This window comes from Mesoplodon densirostris, chromosome 10 (assembly GCF_025265405.1).
Source record: "Mesoplodon densirostris isolate mMesDen1 chromosome 10, mMesDen1 primary haplotype, whole genome shotgun sequence".
Classification (NCBI taxonomy): Eukaryota; Metazoa; Chordata; class Mammalia; order Artiodactyla; family Ziphiidae; genus Mesoplodon; species Mesoplodon densirostris.
Genome location: NC_082670.1, coordinates 23,925,319 through 23,937,920, shown reverse-complemented (window position 1 = coordinate 23,937,920; position 12,602 = coordinate 23,925,319). Strand labels below are relative to the sequence as shown.

The following is a 12,602-nucleotide window of genomic DNA, read 5'->3' as shown; positions in this document are numbered from 1 at the left end:
ATAGGTGGTAACAGTAGAGAACAGCTGGGGTGTAGGAACAAGCACTCTGCCCCTTACCTTGCTTTATTTTCCTTCATAGCACCTATCGATACTTGACATGTTTATGTGTTGTCTCCCCTGTTATGTGAACTCTGTGAGGACAGGGCTGTCCACTGCTGTGTCCCCAGATCTTAGGATAGCACTTGGCACAGGACAGGCAGTTGATAAATACTGTTGAAAAAGATTGATATTGTGGGTTTGAAAAACTGCGCTTCTGTAACATCATCCTTGGATCACTGTTATTTCTTTTGGCCACAGAAAATGAGCCTACTTCACCAAGCACTTGAACCAGTGAGGTAATCTGTAGTGTGTATTTATTAACCAGACTCTTTAAGCAGGGAGTCAGGATACAGTAGAGAATAAAGTGGTATTTACATCCTGGCTCTGTCACCTTACTAGCTGTATTACTTTGGACATGTTGCTTTATTTCTCTGAATCTGTTTGCTTGATATAGCATGGGAATAATGGTACACCTTGGTGTTAAATGGTTACGTGTGATAACAGGTAACGGGCCAAACGTCTGTTGTCAGTTTTGTTAAGTCACATCTGACTTCTGTAGCATACAAAAGCGGGCCGGGAGATATCAAATGTTTCATTCAGGAAAAAAATCCGGGCTGAACCAAGGGGCTACTGGGGGCAGGGCTAAGCACATTACGGTAGAATTAACAACATTTATTTTTAAAAAAATTTAACTCTCAAGCCCTAGCGTTTATCGTTAACATTTGGGGCAGAATCTAGACCCTGTCCCCCACTCAGTGGATTCAGAACCCCTTCCTGATTCCAGCCCACGCCCACGAACCTCAGGACCCTTAAGGCATCAGCTACATCGGCCAACATTAGGCAAATGCCGTCCACCGGCTCCAGGGCTGGGGAAAGGGTAGGGGTAGGACTCGTGAGCACGACTCACTTCCCACACCTGGGGTTAGTCGTTCCCTAGCTCCAGGGGCCAACGTCCCCAGGTCACCTTGACTACCGGGCCAAGGACCCCGTGGGAACTCGAAATTCCGCCACCTTGGGTCCTCCTGCGCCCACGGAGGGGTGCCCAGAGAGAAGGCCTGCGTGGCAAGAACGTAAATGAAGAGGGAGGCGTGGAAAAGAGCAGGACAAGAGAAAAAAGATAACAATGGGGAGGATGCTAGTTTCCTTTATGCCTTTTGTTACTGGTAGTAGCGGAGGAGTTAGAAGTGGCTTAAAACTTTTTTTCTTTCCACACAGGCATTTTCTAAAGGCAACCCTGGAGTGCACGGAACTATAGAACCGTGGAAGGTCCTTCTTCCGGTCCCTTACGTCTGCGCAGTCGTAAGGCGGGAGGCCGGGGTAGAGGGAAGCAGGGAACCGGAAGTGAAGGCAGGTTCCTTCCTTCGTCGCTGTTGCCGCCGCCATACGCCTTCGCCTTGCTCAGGTAAGCTTCGGCCTTCGGCACCATCCGCCTCCATCTGCGTTTCTCTGCGGCCATCCTGTCGCACGGCCTCCTGATAATCCTTGTACAGGCTATGGTCTGGTCGCTGGAGTCTGATTGGGTCGTTACTTCCATCACTTGCATCCCTCGAGATCAAGAAACTTCGGGGGGAGGTAGGGAAGCTAGGGGGGCCCAATCCAAGATGGTGGCCCCGGCGCCATTGTGCTTCCTTTGCTCCTCGCTCATTCGGTAGGACCCTCGGTTACCTGCGAACCCAGCGACAGTGAGAGGCGGCGCTAGGCGTCTTCTGGTCCTGGGCATTTGCAGAGGGCGGGGCTCTCACTTTCCCGCTTATCTCTCGGTCCTCGGTGGGAATGGAAGGAGTCCCGACTTGTGGGCCTAGTTGGACTTTTCTCACCTCGGACTGCCCACCATTATCTGGAGTGTTTTCCAAATGTTTACCAGTGGTGTCGTTGTGTGTTTTCGGAAATGAGCTACACTTAGGAGTAACATAACGGTGATGGGAGGTCACTTGGTAAAGCTTCTGTTAGCCGGAACGAGGATACATCTTTCTTAATGATTGTGTTCTTTTTTATTTATTATGACGGAGGAGTGGGTTTTTTCCCGGCCGAGCCATTTCTCTAGGCCTCTCTCTCCGCCATTAATTACACGAGGATTTCTTAAGCGCCAGAAGGAGGTTATTGAGGAGTGGGAGGCTGGAATGCTGCGAGAAGTGGATGGCAGCCACATGATGTTTTCATTTTGAAAAGTGAGCGCTTTGCGTAATGACGACCGTAATCTATCACCCTGGACTGATGGCTGCTGTCGACACCTTGAGATTTTAGGGAAAGCACAAGGTCTTCCGTTGAGGACTTTTCGTTTTGTCACTTTCATCTCCATTCTCCATTTTAAGCCATTAGTAGTATTCTGTTTTTCAGACGTGTATTTTTTTTTTTTTCCTCGTTACTGTCATAGACCAGGAGTTTATAAGTCGGTTTTGCCCTTCCAACTTTCTGGTTTCTGCTTCTCTGATCCTATCTTTTTGGGAACTTAATGTCCTAACCACTTCCCCTGGGCCCACTTTTCCCATTCCCTGTATTATGTTTGCCTTTCGCTTTTTTGTCTTGTGTTTCTTTATTATTATTTTTTTCCAGGTAAGTGTTTCCTAGTTTAGGGAAAGTGGAAAGAGTGTGCGGATGGAAAAGATGGTGAAGGCTCTGCTCATGACTGATGAGTTTTCTCTTTTTTTTTTTTCCCCCAGCTCTTCTGTCAGAAACTACTGTGTTTCTTTTCCTCTACTGTTCCTCAAGCCCCCAGTTTCCTCCTCTGTCTTCCCTTATTCTGCGTGAACTCATCCAGAGACCCCTCCCCTTCTCCCCCTGCCGGCCCAGTTATGGCAGAGAACGATGTGGACAATGAACTCTTGGATTATGAAGATGATGAGGTGGAGACAGCAGCTGGGGGAGATGGGGCTGAGGCCCCTGCCAAGAAGGATGTCAAGGGCTCCTATGTCTCCATTCACAGCTCTGGCTTTCGTGACTTCTTGCTCAAGCCAGAGTTGCTCCGGGCCATTGTTGACTGTGGCTTTGAGCATCCATCAGAAGGTAAATTTTCTTTTGGGCGTGGAGTATTCATTAGGCTCTTTAAGGATACAGGAAACAGAATGGTCATGGTCCCTCAGGTGGTACAGATTTATATTCAGGATAGACCAGGAAATAAGTACCAAAAACTATTTTAGCAATAGAAGAGGTTTATATAAGTTGGTCTTTCATTCATGATAGCATGTAAGTGCTAGTGATCTAAAAGCAACTTAGAGTGGCTTTTTTTCTTGCCTGTTTTTTTTTTTTTTTCTTCTTCTTCTTCTTTTTGCGGTATGCGGGCCTCTCACTGTTGTGGCCTCTCCCGCTGCGGAGCACAGGCTCCGGACGCGCAGGCCCAGAGGCCACGGCTCACAGGCCCAGCCGCTCCGCGGCACGTGGGATCCTCCCAGACCGGGGCACGAACCCGTATCCCCTGCATCGGCAGGCGGACTCTCAACCACTGCGCCACCAGGGAGGCCCTCTTGCCTGTTTTTAATTTTGTCTGTCTGACTTTTAATTTAAAATTTCCAGAGAGGAGCTGGTTGGACCCTTGGGCCAGGCCAACTCTGGTCTCTGGAAACCTTTATGGCTGGTCTAAGGATGGCTGGCTTTTGGGTCATGTACCAAGTTCTTCATTTTGTTTAAGGTTGTTGCAGGGTTATGTGCCCCACAGCATGATAATCTAAGTATGAGAAATGGCCTGTGGCAGGCACTCAAAATTCATGGATTGCTACAGATTAAGGAACATTCAGAGAGAATCAGGAGCACCTAAGGCGTCCAATTGGTAGATGCAAGAGGGTTGTTAGCAGGACTTTGGGCCCTGGAGCTGGAAGAGGCTATGTTAGAAGGAACTGGGAAGGTCTGATTTGGGAATCACTTTGATTGAGGGGGCAGAGAGGTAGAAAGGGTCTGGAAATTGACAAGAACAACTTAAGAATTGAGTGGTGAGAAATGGGTTTGGCCTGGTGAAAAAGGTGGTGGAGTTCTCTGGAGACTAATTTATCTTTTTTTTCCCTGCTTCTAGTCCAGCATGAATGCATCCCTCAGGCCATCCTGGGAATGGATGTCCTATGCCAGGCCAAGTCAGGCATGGGAAAGACGGCGGTGTTTGTGCTGGCGACACTGCAACAGCTGGAGCCAGTTACTGGGCAGGTACACTTGGGGAGAGTGCTGGGAAGGCATTTTGGCTAGTAATGTTCAGGAAGGGTATTTTTGTCTCGACTACATGATGCATTCAGAGCCAGGAGTGCTTGTTGTTAAGATGACCTTTGTCATCCTTGACCGATGGCCATGAGAATATTCTGCAGTAATCACAGGGTTAATGATTTAGATCCAGAATTGTAGTCACCTGTGATCTGCTGGGTGTGCTTTTGTGACATATCTGGTGAAGGGATATACTGTATGTGTGTCTCTGTCTACTTCCCCCCCCAGGTGTCTGTACTGGTGATGTGTCACACTCGGGAGTTGGCTTTTCAGATCAGCAAGGAATATGAACGCTTCTCTAAATACATGCCCAATGTCAAGGTAAGCCAGGGTAAAGAGACCTGGGGGGGTGAGGGTGTGGGGAGTTGGAGGCATTGGAGACTTGTTAGATCAGCAGTCTTCACATCGCACAGGTGTTCAATACCTATACACAGATCTCAGTTACATGTAGTACGTAGTAAGTTTCTGCAGCTTAGGTATATAAGAGGTTTATATTTTAGGGCTCATTTGGGTATGCTTTATACTCTCAGAGATGTCTGCTGTATTTTGATTTTGGAGAAGCTTTATAGTTTGCTTTGGTTTTTAACACGTCCTATAAATACGCTTGTGCATTGATATTCAGGGTGTGGTTCCCAGACCCATGGTTTCAGTGTCATTTGGGAGCCTGTTGGAAATGTAGATTGCATGAGTTCCACCCCAGTCCTACCGAGTATGAATATGTGTTCTGACAAGATCCTCGGGTAATTGGAGTTTGAGAAGCATAAACATATGCTTGATGTATATAATTTTGTACCCTCCTTGGTTGAAAAAAAAAACAGTATTTTTGTTCAGATTGTTGTAATTTTCCTCATAATTGGTTTTTAATTTATATGTAGAACTAGGAGTGTGGAGTAATAGCCCTAAACTAAAAGTAATTTGTTTAAAGCCAAAGTAGTAAAAGTAGTATCTGTGCCTGGTAAAAAAAAGTGCATAGGTAATGCAGAGGGCCTTATAACGAAAAGATTTCTGTTCTCCCATCTAATCATACTTCACAGAATACCACTAGTTAACTTTTTTTTCAGTTCTGATGTTCTGTGAAACCAAGTATTCGGCTCTATTTTCTCAGTTTGTCAACTTAAAGGCCTTTTTGACTTTATCGTGAAAGATTATTTAGCTTGTTTACACTTTTTCTCCTAGAATTTGAAAACTGTATCTAAATTTTCTAAATATAGTCGGAAAGCTGGTGTGTGTGTTATGTATGTTTGTATTCTTATGTTGTCAGTTTCATTGCGGTTTACTTTCTGTCTTTTTAGCAAGCAGTCTTGTTGGTAGGTTGATTCTATAAGTTGAAAACCAGAAAACCGTTTCCATTGCTAATGACTATGGAAACATTGTCATTGAGCTCAGTAGAGAGCTAGGATTGCACTTCTTCCTCTGTAGGTCTGATTTATCACCTTGCGGACTCAAAAGAGGATGGTCTTGGTGTCAAGATCAAATATAAATTGTCATGGCATAGTCTTACTTTCTTTTGCTCAAAATTATGCTTCAGTGATTTGTTTAAGACGTTGAGCTAGTTCTACAGAATGTCTTACCTCTTAGTTTGTCTGGTTACTCCCTTGTGTTGTTTTAACTTGTACTTCCCTCCCAGTGTTTCCTATAAACTGAGCTTTCCTGCGTTCTTTCTCTCTTTCTCTTTCTCTCTCCCTCCCTCCCTCTCTCTCTCTCTCTCCCTCTCCCCCCTCCTTCCTCCCTCCCTCCCTTTGCCGCACCACCCGGCATGTGGGATCTGAGTTCCCTGATCAGGGATCGAACCTGCACCCCCTGCATAGGAAGCGTGGCATCTTGACCACTGGACCACCGGGGAAGTCCCTAAACTGAAATTTATATTTGAAAGCTTAACTGGTTCGAGTTAAACGTTTTTGGCAAGAATTCTTCATAGATGATGCTGTGTACCTCCTGTTTTGTTGCAAACCTGCCTGTCCCACAGTTAATGGCTTTAGATTTACCCTAGAATTAGGGTCCTGTCAGTCTGATCTTTCCCCCTTGAAACTAAAAAGCAGTTTTTGGTGCTATTTGAGAGAGTATTAAGGCCCAGATCCTCAACAACCATTCCCCTAATGGTTTTAACATGGAGTAGTATATTTAGCCTGAATCAGTAATTTCATAGGGTTTATGCAAAGGAGTTTAAAAATCTGGGGTCATTTAGGAAAACTTGATGTCCATGAGCTTTTTTTGGTACTTGACACTGGTGATTTCTTGCCGTCCTCATTTTTACAGTGAAGCCTGGCCTTGGGGAAGGAAGATTGTTAGATTAAGTCAGAAGAACTAAATGCTGGTCCTCACTGCCTCAGTCAGCCATGTAATTTAGGGCAGGTCACTTTTGTTTCTTAGCTTTAATGTTTGGGGGATATAATAATTTTAGATTAGGTGATCTCTTCTGTTCCTTTTAGCTCTGAAGTGTTCTAAGACTTGGTTTAGAGTAAACTGAAAGGATGGGAACCTTGGGGAGGTTGAATTCTTTTCTTCCTCATGAGATACTCTTTTCTCCTGGGTTGGCAGGTCGCAGTGTTTTTTGGTGGTCTGTCTATCAAGAAAGATGAAGAGGTGCTGAAGAAGAACTGCCCGCATATCGTCGTGGGGACCCCTGGCCGCATCCTAGCCCTGGCTCGAAATAAGAGCCTCAATCTCAAACACATTAAACACTTTATCTTGGATGAATGCGATAAGATGCTTGAACAACTCGGTGAGTAGCAGTGCTGCGACTGGGCTAGTGATCTGGGAGTTGCCTTTTGGAGCCAAATGATGTTTATTTGATACTGGAGCACTTAGTGCCAGGACGACTCTTAATCTATCACCCATGACTGATGGCTCTGGCTTCCCTGGTCAGTCTTTGTTAGGCTTTTTAAGCATCCTTAGTGATCAAGGAGGAGGGTGTTAATTAACGTTCTTTCTTTTGGTGATGTTTTGAGAGAAGGGACTTTGCTGATGTTGGATATTAGTCACACCACCATTCTCCTTTGTAAAACCCTATAGTGGGTGTCATAGGGGAGAAACTTGAGCAGGACGAGGAGACAGTCTACTCTTTTGGCATCCTCAGCTCAGTATATATTGTCAGAATTTATAGCTGAGTAGATCTCCAGACTTAAGTTCTAGAATTAATGTGGAGGGTGTTTGTGGGAGTTTGTGTGGTGTGGTATTCTGGTGTGCTAAGTGGGGTTAAGTAAGGACAATATTTTGTAAGAACTCAAATTTGGTGAATGAGAGAGTAGGGATCGACATAGCCCCAGGGATAAGTCATTCCAAATGATCTTTGGCTATTCTAGATGGCGAGCTATAAGGTGGGCTCCAAGTAGAGATGTCATATTTGCCTGACTGGATAGGACAGTGTGATCCAGAGGAAGCATGGAGTGGACTCTGACAGCTGGAATGTAATAGGTGCGCGATATTTGTAGACAGTTGGAGCTTGGGGAGAGAGGAATAGGGAGAAGGGCCTTCCTTGTAAAGCATTTTTCAAAGGACTTATGTTTGTGAGCCTCTGCAGTGGGTTTTATCCCCATTTTTTAGTTGTGGGCTTTGGGGTTTCATCTAATTTCTTGTGTGGTTAAAATACACAGCTGGAACCTCGTCCCAAATCCATTGTTCTTTCCACTGTGTTATTACTATGGATGTGATTATATGGTGGTTGGAGAAAATAGAGAGAGGCCTGAGGCACATCTTCCCCTGAACCGAGACTCTCGCTTACCAACAGTCTTTACCTCATTGGTACGCCTGTTTCTGGTCTTTGTTTACGATATATGCTTTTCTTCTACTATAGTTTCTTTTTCTTGTAGACATGCGTCGGGATGTCCAGGAAATTTTTCGCATGACCCCCCATGAGAAGCAGGTCATGATGTTCAGTGCTACCTTGAGCAAAGAGATTCGCCCAGTCTGCCGCAAGTTCATGCAAGACGTAAATACCCTTCTACCTTCTCTCCCTCCACTCCCCGCCCGCTGCCTCCTCCCCCTCCGCGCCCTCTTCCTCCAGACTCCCTTGTCCTTCAAGCGCCAAGAAGGGGGCACATGCCCATTTGGGAGTGATGACTCCTTGAAGAGACACACAGAGGCAGAGACAGTTAGTGTTAGGGTCTGCGCGGGCGCCAGGGAAACTCCGGAAGACTTGGTCGGGTTAACGTGAGAGCGGGAAGTGTTCGACTTTTTTTTTTTAATCACAGCATTTTTGAACCTCTTCTCCCTTTTGGGGGAGGGCAGGATTTTCTGCCCTACTACCCACCCATCGTCTCCTACATACGCCCTAACAGCCACGCACCCTCAAGGTGGCATCGAGCATACAACCGGAGCCTTCTGCTCCCCAAACTCATAATGTCCCGGTGGCAGGAGAGCAAGAGAGGGACAGACAGATGGCAGGGCATGTCCAAAAGAAGAGCAAACAGCACAGATGAATCCGCTCCCTCCCCACCTCCAGGGGTGGGGGCCTTTGGCACCTCAATCCCCGAGTCCATACTCCTTCCCACCCGTACCTCCTCGCACCCATCCGGAACCTCGGTTGATGTGAGCCGGCAGCAGAGAAGCACCGTGGCGCGGCGGGGGAATGCGGACGGCACCCGGCGGTGGATGGCGGCAGCGGAGGCCGCGGGGAACCTGACCAGGAAGCCGAGGACCAAACCAGCCTCTTTTTCCGTTCCCGGTTTTTTTCCTGAACCCAAGGCGTGCCGTGTTCCCTGTTTCCCTCCATTTGTGTTGGTGGGGAGGGGTGTTCTGAATGGGGCGGTAGATTTTTTTTCATTTTTTAAACACTTTTTTTTTTTTTTTTTTTTTTTTAATACTTAGAGGGATATGGGAAAGGTAAAGTGAGGAGCTCCACTTGGATGTAACCAGGTGGGTGCTAGGGTCTGGGGCTAGGCGGGGCCATTGTATAAGCAGTGGAGTGTGTTCTTTCCCTCCCTGCGCTGCTCCTTCCCATGGGACCAAAACTCTTCAGCTGTACTTGGGGCTCAGATTAGATCTGAAAGAAGCCATGGAACTTCTCTTTGGAAAGCCTACCTTTGCTAGTCTGACTTCTGAGATTGGGCTTCTGGTTTTCTCCCATGACACACACATCCTTTCCCGAAATCTTGGACCCTGGGGTTTTATGTTAACTATGTCTTCAAGTTAGTGAAGAGTGCTAGGAAAGTTGGGCTTCGGAGTTGAGACTTGTGTCAATTTCCGCCTTTTTTTTTTTTTTTTTAATGCTGCCTTCCTTCCCTTCAAGGGTTGTGTGTGTATATGTTTTGTTTTGTTTTGTTTTTAAAGATGAGTGAATAACTGCTGCTCTGAATTTGCTTCTTAGCACCACTTATTGATACCTTCCACGTAACAGTGTAGGTGGTTTGATTTTTAGTTGAGACCAGTCTTATCTAAAACTGTTTCCTTGTGGTCCGAGGGCAAGTTGTTGCTCATCTTGAGTAATTTTTGCTTCTCTTTTCATGGTATTTTGACTTATGTCCACTGAAGCATTCTGATCTTCCACCTTCCTAATGGGGATATGGAAGACATCCGCCTTCCTAATAGGGATATGATTCTCGTAGTTGAGAGCATAAAATGGAGTAGTCCTTGTCCTCTCCCTGATATTAAACCAGCTCTGATGGAGTTATTCTGACCTCGAGTCACTGTTTCCCATCATTTCCCAGGTGTTTGGCTCGTGTTCTCTCTTGGAGAATCACCTCCCATTGTTTTCTTTCCTCCACCACCTCCATTTGAGGTAATGGCGTCTTGCCATTGGGTGGTTGTACTGTGTCTTTTCCTCCCTGCAAAGTTTCTTTCCCGTGAAAATTTTCAGTTGGAAAATCTTAAAACTCAACTGATAGGAAGAAAATTAGATCTACTGTGGAAAAGACCACATTAAAATGTGGGTATTTTTGGGGGTGGGGTTGGGTTTCCAATCTCCTCTCTTCTCCCCATCCCGCCATGGGGTGTATTGGAGATCAACTTCCTCCACCCCCCCAGGTTTAACCCCCCCACTCTGCCCTCCTCCCGTTCCCCACCCCTTCCCTCCCCCCTCCCCCCCAGCCAATGGAGATCTTCGTGGATGATGAGACGAAGCTGACGCTGCATGGGTTGCAGCAGTACTACGTGAAACTGAAGGACAACGAGAAGAACCGGAAGCTCTTTGACCTTCTGGATGTCCTTGAATTCAACCAGGTCAGTTGTTCAAGGTCCAGTAGGGAGAGTGAGCACATCTCCAACTGTTGCAGGAACCTCTATAATATATCCTTTTATTGAGGAAATCGTGTGTCATGTGAAAGAGAATGGTGGAGAAATTCTCTTAAATGAAAATTCTATTAAATGAGAGAAACATGTCTTTTGATGGCACTGAGCGTGAGCAAGGTGGGAACTGCTTTTCTGTTCCATGCCTGGCATAGATATTCAACAAAATAAAGCTCAAATTATAAAATCCTTGAAAGAGAGTTAATAAGTTGGTGAAAGTCCAGAAACACATTAGGCCTGTTAGGTTCTTAAGTTTTATTTATTTATTGTACTACTTACTGAGGGAGAAGTGTTCCATCACTTTACCTGTTGTGTGATTTGCTTGCACTAAAAACTACTTTCTAGAATTAGGGTAAGTTCTTATATTTGACGTTTTGGTGAGTCGGAATATTGGTTGTGGTCTTTCCAGACTTCAAATTTTTACCACTCGTGAGGTGGCTTCATCCTTGTCTCCTAATACGTCTGGTAATTTTAGTTACTGTTTTCCATACCTTCTCTGCAGCATGTCTGTCTGCTCAGGAAAAATCAGAGCCAAGAGGGAAAGGCTAAGTAACATTTAGAGCAGAAGAGGAAATATGTGATGGGCACTAAGAGGAGTTCTTTTAGAAGAGTGTAATTACTGAAAACTCTTGCACATGATCTCTCTCACACACACCCACATGGACGCACATCCCCCCCAACCTTATACGTACACACACACACACACAGGTGGTGATATTTGTGAAGTCTGTGCAGCGTTGCATTGCCCTGGCCCAGCTCCTGGTGGAGCAGAACTTCCCAGCTATTGCCATCCACCGTGGGATGCCTCAGGAGGAGAGGTGAGTTAGAGATGGGGAAGATGCTTTGTGTCCTTGCGAGGAAAAGAGACCCTTGAGAGCAAGGAATCTCAACATTTTTCTGCTTTCCTTTCTCACAAAGGCTTTCTCGGTATCAGCAGTTTAAAGATTTTCAACGACGAATTCTTGTGGCTACCAACCTGTTTGGCCGAGGCATGGACATCGAGCGGGTGAACATTGCCTTTAACTACGACATGCCTGAGGATTCTGACACCTACCTGCATCGGGTAAGCCCCACACCCGGAAGGTATCCTAGTGTCCTCTCCCACCCCCTTAGTTTCTTTATCTTTTCATACTGTACATCTTCATCCCTCCTCTTGGGTGTCTTCCTTCTTTGGGGTCTACCAGTTCTATCATCTGTCTCCTTCCAGGTGGCCAGAGCAGGCCGGTTTGGCACCAAGGGCTTGGCCATCACGTTTGTGTCAGATGAGAATGATGCCAAGATTCTCAATGACGTGCAGGATCGCTTTGAAGTCAATATTAGTGAGCTGCCTGATGAGATAGACATCTCCTCCTACAGTGAGTAATGATCTCATGAAACTGGCTCCCCCAGTCCTTTAGGTTCTCCTTGTTCCTTAGTGGGTTTTTTCTTAAAGCCCCTGGTGCATAGTGGGCACTTGACAAATTTGTCATCTGTTTTCTCCCCCGCACCCCCATCTTGATGCCCTGTTGGGATGTTTAGTTGACCTCTTTATGGGGTCTCTTCTCATCGAAGTATTTCTTTCTTTACCCCCATATGTATCCTCTGACCCACACACTGCACAAACATCTGCATGTGTTTCAGGGGGGCCTTTTCTACCAACCTAGCTTTTTCTTTTCCATACCTTATTCTAACTGCCATGTTTTTCTTCAGTTGAACAGACGCGGTAGAGAACTCCCCACCCATTCTGGAGTGTGACAGTCTGCTCCTCTTCAGGAGATGATGCCAGGCGTGGGGGTGAAGGAGACACTGCTGCCGCCTACCCTTGACGACCCCGTCCCCCACCCCATGGCTTCCCTCTTTTGCATCGCCACCACTCCTACACCCCCATTTTCCTGATTTGTCAGAATTTTTTTTAACAAAACTAAAAAGCACATGCGTCTGTGGTGTCTGTAAGCGCTCCGTCCCTTTATTGGATTTGGGGTGAGGCTATTTTAGGGCATAATCCGGAGTAAATTCCCGTGGGGACTGTGTACACTGCAGTGGGGCGGAGGTCAGTAGGAGGTGTCAGACTGGGGGATGTTACTGAAAGACTGCAGAGGCCGTGGCTTCTCACTACTTTGCAATTTCTGGCCCTTTGTGTTGGTTTCTTCCATTTCCTTAGTGGCCTGGGAGAGGCTGGG

General features: G+C 46.3%; 1 protein-coding gene and 2 non-coding genes across 3 annotated transcripts; all 3 read left to right on the top strand.

Annotated features, from left to right (window-relative positions):
- Positions 1–1,476: 1,476 nt before the first annotated feature.
- DDX39B (DExD-box helicase 39B) lies at positions 1,477–12,353 on the top strand. The gene is made up of 11 exons (XM_060109183.1): positions 1,477–1,611; positions 2,700–3,042; positions 4,043–4,170; positions 4,450–4,542; positions 6,760–6,943; positions 8,031–8,149; positions 10,246–10,377; positions 11,152–11,261; positions 11,362–11,506; positions 11,651–11,798; positions 12,133–12,353. Exons 2-11 carry the CDS (start codon positions 2,832–2,834, stop codon positions 12,147–12,149), a joined length of 1,287 nt encoding a protein of 428 aa, XP_059965166.1. The 5' UTR covers positions 1,477–1,611; positions 2,700–2,831; the 3' UTR covers positions 12,150–12,353.
- LOC132498055 (small nucleolar RNA SNORD83) lies at positions 2,182–2,259 on the top strand. The gene has a single exon (XR_009533678.1). It is a non-coding gene; the product is annotated as a small nucleolar RNA SNORD83 (small nucleolar RNA).
- LOC132498056 (small nucleolar RNA SNORD83) lies at positions 6,995–7,070 on the top strand. Its single transcript, XR_009533679.1, has one exon. It is a non-coding gene; the product is annotated as a small nucleolar RNA SNORD83 (small nucleolar RNA).
- Positions 12,354–12,602: the final 249 nt, after the last annotated feature.

Bases quoted from the DNA above. Each gene is read 5' to 3' on its own strand.
- DDX39B (XM_060109183.1), top strand. From the start codon at position 2,832: ATGGCAGAGAACGATGTGGACAATGAACTCTTGGATTATGAAGATGAT. The intron at 6,944-8,030 runs GTGAGTAGCAGT...TTTTTCTTGTAG, and splicing joins TAAGATGCTTGAACAACTCG to ACATGCGTCGGGATGTCCAG. The intron at 8,150-10,245 runs GTAAATACCCTT...CCTCCCCCCCAG, and splicing joins GCCGCAAGTTCATGCAAGAC to CCAATGGAGATCTTCGTGGA.